The sequence below is a fragment of the Numenius arquata genome, chromosome 14 (genome assembly GCF_964106895.1).
Source record: "Numenius arquata chromosome 14, bNumArq3.hap1.1, whole genome shotgun sequence".
Classification (NCBI taxonomy): domain Eukaryota; kingdom Metazoa; phylum Chordata; class Aves; order Charadriiformes; family Scolopacidae; genus Numenius; species Numenius arquata.
Window position 1 is genome coordinate 8,698,380 of NC_133589.1, and position 19,870 is coordinate 8,718,249.

General features: G+C 43.1%; 2 protein-coding genes across 2 annotated transcripts; one reads left to right on the forward strand and one right to left on the reverse strand.

Annotated features, from left to right (window-relative positions):
* Nucleotides 1-3,235: 3,235 nt before the first annotated feature.
* ANKS4B (ankyrin repeat and sterile alpha motif domain containing 4B) lies at nucleotides 3,236-7,973 on the reverse strand. Its single transcript, XM_074158684.1, has 2 exons — nucleotides 7,810-7,973; nucleotides 3,236-4,307 (listed from the first exon to the last, which is right to left on the reverse strand). Exons 1-2 carry the CDS (start codon nucleotides 7,971-7,973, stop codon nucleotides 3,236-3,238), a joined length of 1,236 nt encoding a protein of 411 aa, XP_074014785.1.
* Nucleotides 7,974-13,501: 5,528 nt separating this feature from the next.
* Nucleotides 13,502-19,433, forward strand: ZP2 (zona pellucida glycoprotein 2). Its single transcript, XM_074158462.1, has 18 exons — nucleotides 13,502-13,548; nucleotides 13,628-13,701; nucleotides 13,887-13,970; nucleotides 14,058-14,152; nucleotides 14,936-15,094; nucleotides 15,465-15,509; nucleotides 15,767-15,931; nucleotides 16,293-16,389; nucleotides 16,472-16,653; nucleotides 17,068-17,197; nucleotides 17,383-17,564; nucleotides 17,643-17,734; nucleotides 17,822-17,946; nucleotides 18,209-18,398; nucleotides 18,708-18,843; nucleotides 18,927-19,023; nucleotides 19,118-19,204; nucleotides 19,291-19,433. Exons 1-18 carry the CDS (start codon nucleotides 13,502-13,504, stop codon nucleotides 19,431-19,433), a joined length of 2,130 nt encoding a protein of 709 aa, XP_074014563.1.
* Nucleotides 19,434-19,870: the final 437 nt, after the last annotated feature.

The following is a 19,870-nucleotide window of genomic DNA, read 5'->3' on the forward strand; positions in this document are numbered from 1 at the left end:
ACTGTGATACTCGGTTTTGCAGTCATTATCCTGTATTGCACGTTCCCTCCTCTTGATGTCTGTCCAGTGCAGAGCATTAAATCCGTAAGGAAGGAGAATCTTGTACTTGGTGGGACTGAGATCATGTGAGATCCCATGGTTTTATGATTTGGGTTGGATTGGGTTATAAGATTGATACATAAAATGTCTCCAACTGAACTGCACTGTACAGATGTTACTAAGGAGTCAGATCTGGGATTCATTAATTAAATATTTGTAATTATAAAAACACAAAGGGGGTTGTGTAAAAAAAAAAAAAAAATTGGAAAACAGCAAAGCATGTAAGTGGAGAAAACTGAAATGTGAATGTTCCTTTTTATTTCCTCCCCCCCCCCCCCCAATTGTTCTACATGACTGCTTTATACCAGAGACCAATTTCCAGGACCACCCTGCAAGAAAAGGGCTGGCACTGTTGCACTCTTCTGTGTGGGTTTTTTTGAATTTAATTTAAAAGGGTGTATAGATATATATATTGAGGTTGATTCAGTTAACTAAAGTAAGTGGCATGGGGCGTGCTCTGGGGCTTCTTCAGTCTCGGGATGCAGTTCCATTCCAGAAGTCCAAGGAACTCATCCCATAGATCTTGTGCTGTATCTGTTAGCTCTAAGAGTTACTGTGGATACTAAAGGCCATGCTGGATGCTTGTGACAACAGAGTCAATCAGTTTCACTGAATTTCACCGAATTTTTTAGAGTTGGAAGGGACCATAAAGATCATCTAGTTCAACTCCCTTGCCAAAGCAGGATTGCCCAGAGCATGTCAGAGCATGTTACTCAGGACTATATCCAGGCGGGTCTTGAAAATCTCCAAGGAAGGGGACTCCACAACCTCCCTGGGCAGCCTGTTCCAGGGCTCTGGCACCCTCACTGTGAAGAAGTTTCTTCTCATATTTGAGTGGAACCTCCTATGTTCCAGCTTGTGCCTGTTGCCCCTCGTCCTCTCACTGGCAACCACTGAAAAGAGTCTGGCTCCCTCCTCCTTCAACCCACCCTTCAGATACTCATAAGCATTGATAAGGTCTCCCCTCAGCCTTCTCTTCTCCAGGCTAAAGAGTCCCAGCTCTCTCAGCCTTTCTTCATAAGGGAGATGCTCCAATCCTTGAATCATCCTCGTTGCCCTTCGCTGGACTCTTTCCAGTAGTTCCCTATCCCTCTTGAATTGGGGAGCCCAGAACTGGATGCAGTATTCCAGTTGTGGCCTCACCAGTGCAGAGTAGAGGGGGAGAATGACTTCCCTCGACCTACTAGCCACACTCTTCCCTATGCAGCCCAGGATTCCGTTGGCCTTCCTGGCCACAAGAGCACACTGCTTGCTCATTGTCATTTTGCTGTCTACCAGGACCCCCAGATCTTTCTCTTCGGAACTTGTCTCCAGCAGGTCCACACCTAACCTGTATTGGTGCCTAACATTCTTTTCCCTGTTGAACTTCATGAGGTTCTTCCTTGCCTAGCTCTCCAGCCTGTCCAGGTCTCGCTGGATGGCAGCACGGCCCTCTGGGGTGTCAGCCACCCCTCCCAGTTTGGTATCATCAGCAAACTTGCTGAGGATACACTCGGTCCCCTATTGAATGATAGGATTCAATATCCGCTCATCATATGCCTTCAAATACGTAAGATCCATCATTTCCTTCTTGCTTGGTTAAACATTTGGGAATTTCTTAGCTGAAATGAAAACAACTCAGCAGATTAATAACATAGAGTCTGGGGACATGCTGTCTGATTTAATTGCTGTGCTAAGCACAGCAGACATTTAAGGTTGCACAGAACAGGACTCTGCTGTGACTGCTTGATGGAGGAAAATATGAACTTGCTGAAGCACTGGAATCCAAGGAGGAAAGAATGCAGTATAAAGTCCAGGCAAGAAAAGGAATTATAATATGCAAATCAAAGTAACATGAAGAAGATGTGGAAAGGAGGAAGCATGAAAAAATAGATTATTAACTAGGATCGGTGGCTGCAAATGCAGTATACCCTTAAGGGAAAAAATTATAGCTGACTAATGGAAAGCTATAAAAAGAGATTTAACAATAAAAGTATTGCTAATAATTGCCCTTCTAAAATCTGAGATCTCAGGCAGAGCAAGACTGCTACAAGCACCTTATTAGATTCACAAAACTCAACAGAAGTGATTAATTCATATCAGATAGTGCTGTCTTCCCAGGGGAATAGGCCTGAGAGAGATGAAGGGAACCCTGCTGTGAATGCCTCCAGATAGACTGTGAAGAACAGGAGCTTCCACAGAAGTACAGTCTCATTTTCTTTCTCTTTTCATGAGCTGTGTCTGTGTTACACACAATTTTCAGGCAAAGGCTGACAACAACCAACAGAAAACGTTGGGTGATAAGTCCTGGTTTCTGGGACTTGATGTGGCAAATGCTTCCTATAGGAACCAAGCTGAGAATATTCCAAAACAGATCAAAAGTGCTGAAAATAAAATCTCAGCTTCTTGCAGTTAAAAGTATTGCAGTCTTGATGCTGTTCAGGGCATGATGGGTGCTGGCAACTGGGTCTAGTCAAATGAGACATGAGAAAAGAATATACAAGACACTGAACATCTCCTGGCAAGATACTTCATATATTTTTAAATAAACATCAATACAGTAGCAAAACATTTTACTGACAAGAACAAGAAACTTGCTGTAAATTAGTCTTATTTGCGCTCATTCAGAGGCTATTAGAGTCAATAAGCCATAGCTGAAATCAAGATTCAGATGCTATTTCTAACATATCATCAGTACCAGGAAGGGCATTTTGTAGCAATCTAACAGAAGTGAAAGGAGAAAACTCAAAGCTCCGAAGCTTTGGGAATGCTCTTTGCATTGTGGTTTTGGAGAAGAAGGGAAGGGCTTTACTAAGGAATGTAGCGTGGGGCTGGCTTTCACTAATATTTTAAGTTATTCCAGCGAGAATAAATCTGATCACCACAAACAGTTCAGGGAGAAAGAGGTTTAAATCTATAGCTTTTGTTTTTTAACCTTCACATTCATTCTTTTTGGAAGAATATGCTTGAATTAATATCCTGCGCACCACAGCCATCTATCCAGAGAGAAAAATCTTTCTCCTTGATGCACTTTCTAAAGCAATTGGTAACCTCTCTGCCTTTTGCTTTAGCAGATGTCCAAAAAGAATAGCATGCTTTTTGGTAAGAGCAAAAGATAATGAATCAGTGTGCAGGTTACAGCAACAGGTATGTTAATTTATAAGCAAGTGTCTACAGTCTTTCCAGGGTTCTTGAGTGCTTCTTTTCTTTTATTCACGGCATTCAGGACTTTCTTTCTTGGCCCAAGCTCCATCTGAATGCTCTGTAGATCTTCATCAGAACATAGCATCAGGGCATCTAAATCAATTTTTTCCCTCATGAAGACTGGAAGAAACTCATCCAGCATCTGTGATGCCAGAAATACCTCAAGGGGTGTGTTCTCTGCTTCCTCATCATCCCAAATGGCTTCTTCATGCCAAGGGATATCAGCACCATTTTCAGCATTATCTTCCCTGCCATTCTCAGCATTTTCATGCTGGAAGAGCTCGCTGGACATTTTAAAGCTTACACCTTCTGTCTCAGAAGATACAGTTCCAGGATTTATGTCCGCAGCCAAATTCCTTCCAAATACAATCTTGCCAAGACCTGGCCGCTTAAAAATGGAGAACTGACTGTCGTTATCAGAAAAGTTTTTCTCTCCAAGGTCATTCAGTAATTCATCCTCCTCTTTCTCATCGAACAAATGCATCACACTTGTCCTACTCGTACCATCATCTTGGCTGCTGCTTTGTGATTTCTGGCTTCTTGTGCTGTCGGCTGTCTTTTTTGCCTTAAGTTTGAGGGTGTCTTTCAGATTTTTGGAGAAAGAATTTGTTGTATTTGAAGCAAAGAGACCAGGCAACTTTACTCTGGAGTGTGTCCCTTGGGAAGAATTTACTGTGCCAACCTTTTCTTTCATATAATTGCGGTTCATTTCATGCTGGTGTTTCTCTTGGCGCTTCTCACATTCCTTGATTTGTTTCTCCACATTCCTCTGGGCCTGTGCTTTGAGTTTGGAGACCTTCTTCGGATTCAGCATGTTCTGCTCGGTGGCGGCTTTGTCCAGGATTCGGACACATTCATTGCGGTCTCTGCTGGCAGCTGCCTCCAGGGGAGTGCGGAGGTCATTGTCCAGAGCAAAAATATTGGCACCAAAGTTGATCAAAAAAGAAACACAGTGGATGTGACCATTGCAAGCGGCGTGGTGGAGAGGCGTGTTCCCCCAGATGTCACATTTGTCCGGATCACCTCTGAGAAGGAAAATAGCATTCAGTGAGCTGCAGGTATGCTGCACATACCCAAGCATAGCACCTCAGTGAGATTGAACAGATACTAAACATTTAGCTCTGCTTTGGTGGGAGAAGTACAGCCCAAAGAAAATGAGTCAGCTTAGCTCCATCCTCTAGAATGGCGCTGCACCTACTTACCCAAGCACCGAGTCTAGCTGTATGTGTGACATAAACTCTAATTCCTGCCTGGCCATGAATTAAGCAAGCTCTTTGGGGCTGACTGTGACTGCTCATGCGACTCGCCTTAACAGAGCCAGGGTATTTCCTTTGTGTCATCCCCGGGTCTGGCAGGGCTTGCTTTTCTCCCCACTGATCTCACCTGCCTCCTGCAATAGGGCAGAGAAAAGCAGCCACCTGTGCACAGGTGAGGGGCTGCAGCTCTGATTGATTTGCTGCTGACAGCTGCAAGTGGGCTCAGGCTTCCACTTACACTCATTGGAATTCATGGCAGAACCGTTTCAATAAGCTTTTCAATAGGACGTTTTAAAGGCTTTATGGTGACTATTCCCTTTTGCAGGGCAATATTAGGAAGACTCTTCACTGGCCACAGTGATACATATTAAATGAGCCCATGCAGTAACTTTTTTGGTAGGTAATAGGTAAATGATTAAGAGTAAAGCCCTGATTACACATTTGTCTCCATTGCTATTAGATTAAGCTCAGCTAGATGCTGTTGGTTTTCTTCAGCTCTTTTGTTCTTTAGCTGCTTTTGCTCATGGGGTTTGAAAAGGAGAAGCTCATTTGAATATAAAATACCACATCTTTTCAACTGAATTTAAAGCCAGTGAAAAGTATTGCTTTCTTTTTAACTCTTGCACTGACTTCACACTGAACTGTTGCCTGCAGACGAGAATTAGCTCAAATCTTTTATTCCATAATTGGCAGGATCAACATTAGCAGTGGTTCAGAACAGAGCTTGAGTCATCTGCGACCAATAACCAAGGCAGCCGCAGTAGCCCAAACCCTTTAATAACTTCAGAGCAAGGGGCCAAAGTTTGAGCATTTCAATGACTTGGAGGTCTGTTCTGCGGCAGCTGTGCTATGGTACATCCTATCTCAAAATCTCCTTCAGGCCTTGATCTCTGGCTTTTGAGTATCTCTGAAGCCAAGCACTAACGTATTTGTTGAGGGCCAAATCTGAAAACATCCTTCAGCCTGAAAGGCCACAGGCAAGAGAGAGGCCAGGGTTCCCCGCAGAGCTGAGACACAGAGCTGCTCGCATTGAGAAACAATGGCAAGTCTGAGCGTGCCAGGCTACCAGAGCACAGGCGTTTCTGCAAGGAGGTGGCAGCTGAGGATCGAAGTTTCTCCACTTAGACATATGGAAACCATGTGTACATATTTCTGCTTTTGTGGCTCTGCCCTGGGGAACTGCCTGGCTGTGGCCGAGCGTGCCAGACTCCTTAATTCCCACATTAGCAAACAGGCTGCATTATCCTGAGCCTTGGGAGTGCCGGGTCATTCATCCTCCCCCAGGTCCCTTCATAGTTGTTTGTGGTCTCTTTTCTCCCTGGAGCCTGCCAGCCTTTGAGCCTCAAACAATTCACAAACTGGAGTGTCTGTTCCCAGCTCAGTGGGACTTTGGATAAGGTTTGACATCTACTTTGGGTTCTCATACTCCTCTTTTCCCTGTTTTCCCAAGAAAGAGAGTCACACAAAAGAGAGCCGATCTGCTACTTGGTCTTGCCTTTATTCATGTACCTGCAAAGCAAGCAGAGAAAATGTCTCTTGATGCCTGGGAAGAGAGGCTCGTTCAAGATGAAAGGGTTTATTGTTAGGATTGCTACATTTTCCAAGGGCTGAATGTGTTGCAAGCTTCAGAGTCCTAAAATCTGCAACCACTCTAAAGAAAACCATTCTGTATCTCAGTGCCTTTGTCAGGAAACCTCTTCAATGAAATGATGAGTTTGTTAAAAATAATTATAATACTTTCTCACAAGAAAACATTAACTGACTGCACAACAGATTGAACGTCTTCAAAAATTCAGCTTCTCCCAAGAAAACCAGTAAGACTACAGCCATATCTCTGGCAGCCCCAGCCTGCTGATTGTGTCAAGGAATCTTGGATTAAAATAGAGGTGAATGCATATGTTTGAAGATTTGGAGGACAATACTGTCCCAAAGGTGTCCTCTACCAAGAAAAAGAGGTAGAAATATATTAAATAACAGATACATAGGCATTCTGATCTTCGTGTCATCCGCTGTGATTTCTATCAACCTATATGGTAGAAGACATATTTTGCACTCAAATTTTGAAAAAAATTATATTGTTGTTTGTTCCTTAGTTAGTTGTTCTGTCTTCTAGGTGTTCAGAGACAAACTTTTATTGATTCTAGATAGTTCCTTGGAGCTGCCTTAATTATACGAGTTGAAAAACTGTCAATCTATTTTTGCTTCTCCTGAGGACACAGCAATAACCATGCAGTCCAAAGGTCTTTTTTATTGTGTTATTACTGCCACACCTAAGCTCAATGTGCTATAAAGCAAGTCTACGAAGACCCTATTTTTATTCCATATTTTCAATTCTATTTTTAATAAAAGAAAACTCAGATACATCAAAATAGTTATTCAAGTTCTCCTTCCAATCTTCTTTAAGCTATTATGATTGAAAATACAGGTCAACTTAATCTTCATCTCAGCCCAGAAAGAACATTTTATTAGCTATATCTCTACACAAGAGCAGATTTTCTTTTATTAGATCTTATTACAGAATTACAGCTTAAAAGGTAGGCTCTGAGCAAGAGAGTACAGAGGGTGGGGAGGTAATTACCATTTCAATAATACCTTTTAAGACGTAGGACATTTAAATGATACCAAACAGAAATATTACTATTAGAAAATCAACCTGTAGAAAATTTTCCTTTTCTTTTTTCTTTTTTTTTTTTTCTGGTTTGCAAGTATTGTACTCCAGCTTAATACCCAGTATTATCATTTTTCGTATGATGGTAGTTGCTAATACTATAAAAAGCAGAGAAATAACAATTTTAAATGGTACTGTTTCAAAACTATTGGTTGTGACTTGCCTCTGGAAAACATTAAACCTTCGCAGGTGTCTACTAACTGCACTTTGGAAGCACATAGGAGAGATTTTTTTGCTAGAAACGTTTCTCTAGAGGCAGTTTCAAAGATATATTATCATCAAAGGTTGTAGATCAACTTCTCCATTACAGTGAGGTGCGGTCCCAGGTCCCTGCTCCTACTAACCGTCCCTGCAGACTCCATATACGAGACGGTCTCGCTGATATCGATGCGGCTTCACCAACCGCATGTACAGACAGACCTGCTCACAGGTTTGGAGCCTTACCCCTTGTGAATGAGGAGAAACAGTTCTTGGCAATGCATTGAAAGAAATTACCATGATTTTCAGCCTTTTGGGTCTGAGGTCATCAAGGCATTAGAAAAATGACACGCTAATTATAGTTTTAAGCCACAAGCTTTAAGCAATGGAAGCTAATTGACTTACCCCCTCCGGCATATGACTTCCAGAGCTTCTAGATACCCATGGTATGCTGCCAGAAGGGTGGGCGTCATCCCATCTTCATCTGAAGTATTGAGGTCTTTCCTAGTGGCTTCTTTCAAGAGGTCTAAATTGCCATCGGCTGCTGCTTTGTGATACCTACTCGACATTTTCAGTAACTTCTGGTTTCCCAAGGCAGCTTTGAACGATACCCAGACTGTACAGTCACCTTTCCATTACAGGGATAGTTCATTAATGATTACAAGTTAAGACGTCCCCGTGAGGATGGAAATGAGGAGGCAAAGTCCATCCTAGCAGTCAACTCATCTGGAGCTCTGCATAGGTAATAAGGCGATGGTGTGGTGAATGCTTTCATTTTCTGGAAGGTGGCTCTGCCGTTTACCATTTGTTGTGTATTTGATTACTTAGACGTAGAGGGGATTCATTAATCTTCTCTGTGTCTTTGCCTAACTGTTCTGGGAAAACTTCAAAAGGACCTTGAACTTCAAAAGAAACTTAAAAAAAACCTTCAAAAGGCCATGAATGTCAGTAGGACCAGATTTCACCCTAAGTAGTAAAGTATCGCTGAGTTTTGGTAGGATGAAATGCACAAGCAATTATGTTTACTGGTGAAGCCCTTTCTAACCTCTTGTTTGCTGGGTTGCTGCATTAAAAAACAGGCCTCTCCCAGCCAAACCAGGCACATCCAGGAAGCTGTTTCCTGTACACAAATTGATGTGTGGATGGAAATGGGCCTGTTGGGGCCAGGGTGGTGTTAGGATAAAACCGCCAGCAGGTCTGCAGGTCACAGCAGGCAAAACCACAGCCTAGCGTGTGAGCCTTTCAACCACAAATCACATTTCATCAGAGAATCTTAAGGCACTTGGCAAATAGACATTCATCTAACAGGTATTGTAATCTCTGTTTTAGATGGAAAAAATGTGCAGGATTTCCTCACGATAGCACAGGGAATTCAAGAAATGGAAACATGACAGGCCTGCCCCCACTGCCTCAGCCTAGGAACTCTGGTCCTCACCTGGGAACAGGTGGGTCCAGTCCCCATCTTCACGTAACCACTTCTTGCTTTAGAAATGATTTCCCCTGATTTCAGTGGCATTAAGGGCTACCTCTACAAATAGAAGCTTATAAAATTAGACAGTAATTCTGATTTTTAGGTTAGAAAGAACTACTAAGAGAAAACCATGTAAAAGGTTAGTTTTAAAACAGTAGCTGAGAAGAAATCAGTACGAGACTATATGCTGCATAATAAAATGCTGCAAGTTATCGGTTATTCTGGTCGCACTCACAACAGCTGCCAGATAAATGTTACTTTTTTGTCAAGCTGTTTTCTATGACTAACTGAATTAACCTGTATCTTAGAGAATCTACCCTCAGCAATTAGCAGTGAGGTTTTGTTGCTTATTATGCCCGTGTTACAGAAGCAATAGCAATTGCAAACCAACTCATTGTCCAGCGTTGGTACAATTACTGAATGGAGTGCCACCTCATTTACTTCCCATAATGCTACTCATGTAATATGCCGGAGACCTCTCCAAACAGGCTTTCTCTCTTAATTATTTTCTCAGACAGAGATTGAAACATTCTTCAGGAACAAACTTGTACCAACAGTTTCCTCCATGAGGACAAGCAGAGTCGGTCAGATCCTGTGACAGGTCTGAATTTTGAATAAACAAGTCTAGGTAGTAGTAAACTAAAGCCCCGGTTTTCCTTCATGTCATCCACAGACACAGCCATCCCGGCACTATCCTGCCATCTCAGGACAGTGAGGAAGGGCTGTGCTTCACCTAGGCCACCTCCATCCCTGCACTAGAAGATGGTTTTAGCCTCAGCCCTTTTTCAAGGGCCATTAATACTTTTCTAATAGAAAACGCAGTCCTTTATTCCATTTTCTATTTAACCAGGCTCAGCACCAAGTTAAATTTACAGCTACTAGAAAAAAACTAGCTATTGCAGAACAAAGAAAGGTAATACATATATACATTTTAATGTATATATTAGATAAGCTGTTTCTTAATGCCATTTAATTTTATTTCCTTTACTGGATAATGTAAGCTTTTTTACTCTCAAGAGCACTAAGGCACGTATGCATATACCACCAGCGCCTGGTAGAAGAGAGGAGACAGTGTTTTTCTTGTACATTGACATTTTGCATTGTTAGCTATGCCCATGAAAGTGAGTTGGTGGCAAAAGAGACCTTTTCATTTTTCAAGATTATTGATTTCTACCACAGAAGTGCATTCATTTGCTTTTCTGCTAATTAATGCAGCACACAAAGTGTTGATCTCACAATGATTTTTATCATCTAACACCTGAAAATAATGATTTTAAAAGGAAGTTACTTGTATGATGCTAAGTGGGAAACTATTATTCCAAGTTTTAATTAAAGGTAAAGCAAAACCCACGTCAATTGGAGAGAAGCTCTAGGACTTTGCAAGCTTCGGTATTATTTATGTCACAAAAGTGGGCATCACAAAAAAGAAAGAAAAAAGAAAAGACCAAACAAAATGTCCATCTGTTTCTAAACTCCTGGTATTTGTTCATCTTGTTCCCATCCAAAAACCCCAACTTAAAATGCGATAAATGATTCAACATCAAATGAGCTAAATTTCTCAGCCTGAATGGATATATTTCTTTTGAGACTAAAGCTCAAAATTGTGAACTTTTTAAACTCCCTGAGTAGTTAGAATGAAGCTTTTCTTTTTGGGTTTGAAAAGAACTTCAAAACCATTCTACTTCCAATTGAAGTGTCTTACCAGGCTCAGGAGAAACTCTGTTGTGATGGTACATGGTGTTGTAAGCTAATGAATTATTTAACTAGCAGTTTTGATTTGTTACTGGATTTTGCTATGTCTCTGATTATTGCTCTATTTTTTTGAGAACTATATTAAATAAAATATTACCAGTTAAACAAACTGTTTAGATTGAAAGACTACAGCACCACTAGTGACATTATCTGTTGTATCATAGTGAAATTTGCAGGAAGTGTTTTTGCTTTGAATGCTCAAAAGCAGGCTGGCATTTGGGCTCTTTGCATGGCTAAAGCCTTTTCTTGGTTTTGGTTTGTTTTTTTTTCCCCATGATATCATCATCAGCACTACAAACAGACCCAAGGAAAGCCACGTTGAGCTCATTGGTGTCTCAAATGCTGTCCTACTGCCAGTGTGTGAGGGAGAGAGGCAGCCGAAGCCCATAGGAAAGTGCATCTGTGCCGAGGTGATCTGTGCTCGCTGAGATGGTGTGCAATGCCCCAGTGCTCAGGGCTGCTCAGCACTGCTCTGGGGAAATGCCTTTTTTCCTAGAAGTCAGAAAATCAACAAGTAAAAGAGAAAAGCAGAGGATTGGAAGTGGAGATCTTGCAGGTTTTTTGCAGCAGAAAAAAAACAATAATGAAAGCTATGGAGTTTATTGTGTTTCAGGGTGTGAATTAGCTGTTTGCCTGTAACTCAGGCCATAGTTATTGTTATGGGCTCAACAACTTGGACAGGTGGAACTGATTTTTTTGAAAGGAAAAATGGCCATGCTCTCCCCGTAGCTTAAGCTGCAAATTCAGACATGTTAAGTGAAGCAACAACTAATTATTTTAGCACATGCTGATGAATTACATCCTACAAACCTACATACTCAAAGATTGATATTAGGAGCTGCTAACTTGCACCACAGGGCAAACCCAGTTGTGGTGACTGTGGCAATAGTGTTGCTCTAACTATGTTAAATGTTAAATGTTAAATGTTGTCTGGCCCAAGGTTACCTTTCAGCTACACAAGCCTCAGCCTGTTAAGAGGCACTTGGGAGATGGCAAACAGCCTGAGTTAACTCCTGCAGGCTGTTCTTCTGTGAAGGGGACATGCATTGCCACTGCCCAGGCCTCTGCAGGTTTCCCCCAGGCTAGCTTCATCGCTCTGGTGTGATGCGAGTTTGAGCTTTTACCAGCCCAGGGTCAACCAAATGCCAGGAACATGATCCAAAGCTCCCCGGGACTTGCTTGCAGCTTTTCCAGCAACTTCATGAAGCTGAGAATCAGGGGTGGGGAAATTACGAGCAAGTTTAACTATACATTGGATTTGACTGCCTGAAAGTACCTCACTTGGGTACTCTTTAAAGGATGTGTACTTGAAATACCTTTTTTTTCTCCTACAGTGTTAATTAAACCCAAGTTAAATAATAATAGATACATAATACGATAAACTTGTGTATGGCCTCAGAGTTTGTTTCATTAGTTTTCTGTATAATCATTGCTTTTGAAAACAATCTGATTATAAAAAAAAAAGAGAGAAAAAAGGTACATGACGTATGTTTGTGAATTCAGGAGTCTCTGGGAAGTTAATTTCTTGCCAAAGGTTATCCGCATGCTAATCCTATTGATGGCAAAAGCAGAAGTGCAATTTCTTTTTATGTTACTAACATCAACTGGTATTTACTCTGGTGTGGTTATAGATCCGAGCTAATGCCTCCTTATTGCTATGAGTGGCATCGTGCACACTTGGTATCCTCACTTGCATAATAGCTTTAACTCTGCATTTGCCATGTTCTCACAAGGATGAGAGTTAAAGAGATGCTTCTCAAGAACGTCCATTTTTAAACGACTTACATTAGTCATCTGCTGTGCCTGTATGGATCATACTGCTTTGCCACGCAGCACACTGATGGCAATCACACACTCTGCAGCTCCCTACCTCCAGACATCCTGTTGTCCCATCCAAGTTCCCAGCACTTTGGTACCTACCAGCAATTGATAGACGACCTTTTTCTCACAACACTAAATCTTTAAGAGAAATGAAGCTGCTGTCACTTGAGCTGGGAAGTTTGCTGCTCCAGGCACAGGTCTATAACTGTAAAAAGAAATATAAATTAATTCATTTTACATGAATACGTGGTACATTAATACAAAATTTATTATTCCATGAAGCCCAATTTAACATCCCATTCCTAAATTACTATTCCATAATATTAATTTTCCTCTCTTCCTGTGATCTATCTTTTTGCTTTCTCACATCTCAAGAATTCAATTACTTTTAAAAATATGAGCCTTTGGGTTTTTTACAAGTCTGTCTGAATTGAAAAGCATTCGGGAAGCTGAAAGATAACACAGATCAGTGATTTTTTTCTTCCCAGGCCTCTTCCTCACAGCTTTGAACAATGACAGCCTGACCAAAACCTCCAGAGATCTTTCAGTCTAAAGATCTGATCTAGGACTTCTCTTCCTTAACCTGCCACTCATGTTTTCCTCCTAATTAGACCTATATCAGCATTGCAGATTTGCCCATACAGAGGAACAAAATATTCTCAGTTATGTACAAATCTACCAGTGGAATTGTTTTAAACTATCAGAAAATCAAAGTGGCACAGAAATCTCTTTTTTAAAAAATGACTGCCAAAAAATGTGCATTTTTTTCTGTGCAGCATCTGACAATGGAATAAAGGGAGTAAACTACCAGAGCAAGAAAAAAAGGTCTTAAAAATAGTAGGAAACAACAACCCATGCCAAAGACTTAGTATCCCCTTAAGGTCTCCTACGAGCCCTTGTCTTCACAGTAAGGAGACACATCTCAGCGAGATGCAGGTGCAAGCTCTCAGTCCCCCAGGCAGCAGAAAGGCTGCACCTGTGTGGAGCCTGCACCAGGTCCTATATAATCCTCCCTGGGCAGCCAGAGAGCAAGCTTGTGGTGGCAGTGAGAAGATGGGACTGTTTGTGGAGCAGCAGTGCTTAGGCACCTCAAGGATGTGGTAAGTGGGGTTTGAGGGTGGTATGGGGAGCTAGGTCCTTGCCTTGCTGCTCTCTCATTTGGTCCTGTTCTTCTTGCAGGTTGCTGCTCCTGTTTGGCTTTTTGCTGCCTTTGGCCCCTTGTGCTGATGGCCTGGGGGATCAGGATCTCTTGGGTAATGAGGCCTCTCTGGGATGGTAGTGGTGTGGATGTGGACTTTATGTTTGCTTGGAGCTGCTTCCCCTCTGCCTTGGTGTGGAAGGGGTCTCTGGAGCAGCGCTGGCTAGCTGGATGGCTCACAGGGGGGTGTGTGTCTCCAGGAGGGTGATGGGGGATCTGATTTTGGTTTTCCTTCTGCAGAGAGTGTGACCTGTCACAGGGACAGGATGGAAGTTGAGTTTTCTGGAGAGCTTGGCAACTACTCCTGGCACATGTGTGTTGTGGGTAGGTATTGCTACTGCTCTGGCCTCTTCAGCTGTAGCTTGAAAGCAGGTGCCTGCCTGCAGGGCTAATCTTTCACCTTCTCCATAGATGCAAGTGGTGAGGAGATGGTGTCCTGCAACTACACTGTGGATTATGAGAGGCTGTTGCTCAGTGTCCTGCTTGTGAACTGCACAAGCCTGGAGGTAAAGGGATCTCCATTCTGGGGAGAGGTCATGGAGTGTGGTTTTCCTGGTCAGGACTGGGTTTAATAGGGTTTCTAGCTCTAACTTTCTTCAATAGTAGAAATGCTTAAACTATTCTGTAACAATTCATGCCAGAATAGTTTAAAAAAAAAACAACCAAACAAAACCAACAACAGACTGTTGCCTGAATACTTGTTCTTTCAACTGTGGATTAAACCCCCTCAGACACACAACCATAAATGTTGTGCTCTCCTGTAGAGGAATTGAGAGCTACTTTAAATAACATTTCGTAGGGAAGTGGATCAGGTTCAAGATTTTCATAGCACCACTTCACTTACACATCTATTTTGATAGAGCAATTAACAGTGCATGGTATTAATAGCTATTGAGGTGGAGTAGTAAGTGGGAGATTAACCCAAACTAGCCTCAAAAATAGGCTCTACTGGTATCTGTTGCTTTTAGGCTTGTAAAATGCCATGAGACTCTTGGTTTTGACTCTAACTAGTTTCTTGAACAGCTGACTCTGTCACAACAGTCTGCAAGTTCTTGAAGGCTTTTTTTATTGAGTCCTGCAATTTTTTTTGGTACCTTCTGCTCTTCAACCTAGCCTTGTGACCCCATCCACCCCCACTATGCTTTACTAGAGAACTAATCCTTTTCCTTAGGGCTCTTAAAATGACAATTCATCTTATCCTTGCACTGGTACAAACACCTAAAACAACTCTGAGGTTAGAGTATAGTGACTATTGCTGCCCTGTTCTAATTAATGTCTCTTCTCTGTAGCATGATCAGCACCTGCTAAGATTGAGGCTGATGGTAAATGACACAATGGGAGAGGAGAAGAATGTAACCTACAGCACTCGGTGCAATACTGTTCATGCAGATGAAATCATTACTCCTTTCTTTGCTGGTGCAACAAACTGTACAAAAGACTTCATGGCAGTAAGTAGAGGAATGGGAGTGCTATAGGTCCTGCTTAGAGGCTTGCAAGGCAGGATGGCAGTCTCCTGGAACTGCATGGCTAGGACCTGCAGAAAGATGGGGGAAGATCTAGCCAGCTTCAGGGAGGTCTGTTAGTTGCATGTCCATCTTGGCATGGCCACTAGCTCTTCGAAGAGCTAGTTTGAAAATGGTCGTTAATGATGCACATGGTCTGGCTCTAGCCCTTTAGCAGGGGAAACTGGGATGCTGGTGCCAACCATCTGCTTTGGAAAAACTACAGTGGAGGTTTTCCTTAGAAAGTTGTAGGATTGTGACCACTGTCTGTTCCTGTGATCTAACCCTTATCTAACACACTTAACCTGTGTTCCAGGTTTCTTTCCCAAGACTCATTCCGAGCTTCAGTAATGAGCATATGGTATGTGCATTCTGGCTTTCAAAGGGAGGATGTGGGAATGCATGGCTTTTGGATCTAAACTGAGTCTGATACCTCCCAGCTGGAGTAGTTCCCTCTTCTGGGGTCCATTTGGGAAGCTTAATTCTATACTATCAATACAGGGAGCTTGCCTGTAAATCCTGCAAGGTGGCAGTCCCGCAGGGTGAAGAACTGGAATGCCTTTCTGCCTCTGTGTAGCTATGTCTTCCCTTCCTAAGGAAGGATCCCCTGCTTTGCAGGTTCCGGCAACTCCAATGTCCTGGACTCTGTCAATAGATGATGGGACAAGAATACATCAGCTGACCCTTGGGCAAGCCATGCAGCAAGGCTACAACTTTCTAGCTGATGGCCACAACCTAATCTTTCAAGTGGCTTTTGCTGCCACTGGAGTTGTTTCCTACAAGGTAGGTGAACAAAGAATTGGCACTGTGCTGCTTTTACAGAGGCTAGGTAACTCCCTCCTGTACACCTGTGAAACCTGTGAACTCCCCTGCTCTATAAAATGGAGAAGCAGAGTGTGTACCTCAGCAGTACAGCTGATAGGCATCTATGTAAGAGGGATCCTAGCTATAGCATGTCCTGTGAACACCTAACTGGCTTGTGAGCAGATCCTTTTTGAAAGGGTGTTGAGATATGTTTGCAACTCAGTTTCTTCCTGAATAGCAGCAGTCCTGAACTAGACATAGTATATGGCTCTGCGGGGTTGGTCTTATGATGGATCATGAGCTGAGTACTCTCTAATAGACCTCCTATCTTATTTGTCAGCAAAATGATAAAGTGCTCTACACTGTGGCACTGAAGCTCACGTATGGCCCTCCTGAACACAGACTGACTGTGGAGTCAAGAATGCTTTGTGCACCAGGTAATGCATGGAGGAAGCCAGAATCTGGCCTGCCTCTGTCCTGGGACAACTGGTGTTAAATATAACAAAGGTGTCGTTGCAGGTCCAGCAATCTGTAATGCAACACACATGACTGTTGCCATCCCAGCCTTCCCAGGGATCCTTAAGGCTGTGGGTATAGAGAATAAGACCATCCCCATGGACCAGCTTCAGGAAAATGGGATTGCTCTGGACACAAAGAGAGGGGTCAAGCTGTATATTAGCAGGGAAGTCCTGAAGTCCAGGGTAAGTTCTGATCCTCAAGTCACGGGAGCTGGTGTTATCACAATTCATTGGTGCTTACTGAGAACCAGAGCAGAGTAGCTTTGACCTTGGCTAAGGACCTGCTGGGTCACCCATGTGCCCTGTGGTTGCTGAGAGCAGTTGTGATTAGCATAAATGCAAACTGACTTTACCTTTGAGTTGATGCCCATCTGGTATAATTTGGGTTTCATGAAGTCTATTGGCAAAAAAACAGCTGGAGGTGAAAATATTCCTCTTGCAGTGGGTTGGTATTTGGCATGCCTGGAGCAATGTAAATTACTAACAAACTAGTTGTGTGTGAAGAGCACCATGGCCCCAGGGCAAGTGGAACACTAACACATGCAGGTGTTAAAATGAGTTCTTGTAGTTACGCTCCAAGTAACTCTTGTCTTTCAGCTACATGGGGAGAGCTGCTCAGGACTTCAGTTCTACATGTCCTCTTTGAAGCTGTCTTTTCACTTCCATGGGGAGACTGTGGCGATGGTGATGCACCCTGAGTGCCCTTGTGACCAGCACGTACCCATAGGTAAGTGACTGGCTTCTGCAATGGACTTGGCCCATGTGCTGCTCAGGTAGGAACAAGCCATGCTGAAGGATTAGTGAACTAGTCCTTCACAGCGAACCATCTCTACCCAGAACAAAACACAGCAGCTCTTGGCAAATTGAACTGTCAGTGGTTGGCATAACAATTTATGTGAACCTCTGTTACAGCTGCTGTGTGCACCCAGGATGGGTACATGGATTTTGAAATCCTTGCTGACAGTACTACGCCACCGCTAGACTTGGATGCACTTAGGCTCAGAGATCCTGCATGCCGGCCAGTCTTTAAGTCTTCTTTGAATGACAGGGTTTGGTTTCATGTCCCACTGAATGGATGTGGGACCAGGTATTGGGTAAGTGTGTAGCCAGGATTGATGGGGAGAGTTTCGTGCATTGTGAATGCCCTTACTAATGCTGTTATTTCTCTGCAGTTTGATGGGGAGAAGATTGTTTATGAGAATGAGGTGAGGGCATTATGGGCAGACTTTCCACTGCAGAGGGTCTCAAGGGACAGTGAACTCAGGTGTGCCTGGAAACAGCTTTGGGTAACACTTAGCCCTGGATATCCTATATATGAACATAAGACTTAACTGCTGCTTCCTTATTACAGACTAACAGTCCTGTGCTCCTTCAGCAATGGTGATGCCTCCCTCACTATAAAGGTGGACAACCTTCCTCCTCCGGCTTCTTCAATGAACCAAGGTCCACTCTCCTTAGTTCTTCTAAGCTACCCAGGTAAAGCTGACTCTGGGCTCAGGGAAGCGACTGAGCTTGGGGTGTAGAGGATGTGTGAGTGAACTTTTCTGGTGCATGGGCTTCTAATGATCTGATGTGCTTCCTTCCCCCCCCAACCATGCTACTTGAGGCAGATGCCTTAAGTCTGTGGCTGTAGGACAAACTACAGCTGGTAGACTGGCTGTTGTTGAAGAGGTCTAGACCAGAGTTTCTTCAGGACTCTTGTACACTGATTTATCAAATGAGGCTTTGGTTTTTGCAGAGAGCTCGTATAGGCAACCATACCGTGATGATCAGTACCCAATAGTAAGGTACCTACGGCAGCCCATCTTCCTGGAAGTTCAGGTGCTGAACCGCAATGATCCCAACCTCCATCTGGTATTGGATGACTGTTGGGCAACAGCTTCACAAGATCCAAGCTCACTTCCCCAGTGGAATATTGTTGTTGATGGGTGAGTGCCCTGCCACAGAAATGGAGGCACTTTTGGAAGTGGGTGGGAGGATTTTCCTAATTCTCCCCTGTCCCCACTTTAGGAAAAGAGCCCCAGGTACAACAGCTTCATCTGAGATGGGCCACATTCAAGGTGGCCTTCTAGGTACTGTCCTGGTATGCTGGAACTCATAGGAGGATAGCAGCCCCTCTCTCTAGAGTTCACCTTGAATTCTAGCCTGCTGCTTAAAAAAAAAAAAAAAACCAAAAAACAAAAACAACCAAACCTTCTCTAGCCTGACGTTCTGACTTGCTTCTTACCTATTGGCAGGTGTGAGTACAGCCTGGACAGCTACAGGACTGTGTTTCATCCTGTGGGGCATGGTGTCAGCTATGCTAACTATCGCCAAAGGCTGGAAGTGAAGACTTTTGCCTTTGTCTCTGGTGACAAAGCCCTCTCTGGCCTAGTAGGTGACATTATCCTTCTACTTAGAGTAGTAAGTAGCAGCAGTTATTGTCTTAAAATGAATGGACCTCTCCTCTGTTCTAGGTATATTTCCATTGCAGTGTTCTGATTTGTGACCGTTTTCAACCAGACTCTCCTCTGTGTGTGACAAGATGCCCTAGGCCATCTAGAAGCAAGCGAGGTAATGTCTAAGCACATACTAGGTTGTACTGATCCAAGATATCCCACTATACTACAGTGTTCACCTCTACTACATTACTGTTCTACTGTTGTAGAGAGCGGGATGCCAGGTGTGAATTCTGCAGTGGTGAGCTTGTGGGGTCCTATCCTCCTCGTGCCAGAAAGATGGTCTGCAGCCCAAGGTACTAAGCCAGTGTGGTGCTAATGTATGTTGCTTAGGTTTAATGAAGAGCTGTCTCTACAAACTACCTTTCTGCTTGCTTTGTAGGGAGCACTCCCTTGAGCAAGGTGTGGGCTGACATTACAATGACTGCTGCTGGTATTCTCTCTCTGGTTGCCACAATGCTACTATTTTTTGCTCTTCTTAAATGCCTAAAGAGAAGAGCATCCACGGTAAATGTGGTATGCTAGTGTATTGTTTTACAAATAAACTTGGAGTGGAAATGTGACTGCAAAAAGTATCCTGGATGAGTTGTGTGGCTCTGGAGTTGTTGCTGTATAGCATTCCAGGAACTAGACTGGACAGAGATGGATGTCTGTCCTACTGACCAGTGGCACTGTTCTATGGAGAGCAATCGCTGGTCAGAGTGCTCCAGCTGAAACTAGAACTGAAGATTTAAAAGCTCAAGCTTCTGGGGTAAGACTCAAGTGACAATGGCAGCTTTCCCCTGCACTGGATAGTTTCTTCACCTTCTTAGTTCACATTATGGGTTGACCAACAGGGTACTAATTGCTTACTATAAGAAGCCAGTTGTCACAGTATTAGAAAATTCCATAGAGTTCTCCTGCCCTTTCCTAGGATTGTAGAAGGGGCTTTAACTAAAGAAAAATATTAGTTTAAGGCAAAG

Coding starts and splice junctions, on each gene's coding strand:
- ANKS4B (XM_074158684.1), bottom strand. CDS start 7,973: ATGTCGAGTAGGTATCACAAAGCAGCAGCCGATGGCAATTTAGACCTC. Junction 4,308..7,809: donor GAAGTCATATGCCGGAGGGG/GTAAGTCAATTA, acceptor TTTCCTTCTCAG/AGGTGATCCGGACAAATGTG.
- ZP2 (XM_074158462.1), top strand. CDS start 13,502: ATGGGACTGTTTGTGGAGCAGCAGTGCTTAGGCACCTCAAGGATGTG. Junction 16,654..17,067: donor GGGAAGTCCTGAAGTCCAGG/GTAAGTTCTGAT, acceptor CTTGTCTTTCAG/CTACATGGGGAGAGCTGCTC. Junction 17,947..18,208: donor AGTTCTTCTAAGCTACCCAG/GTAAAGCTGACT, acceptor TGGTTTTTGCAG/AGAGCTCGTATAGGCAACCA.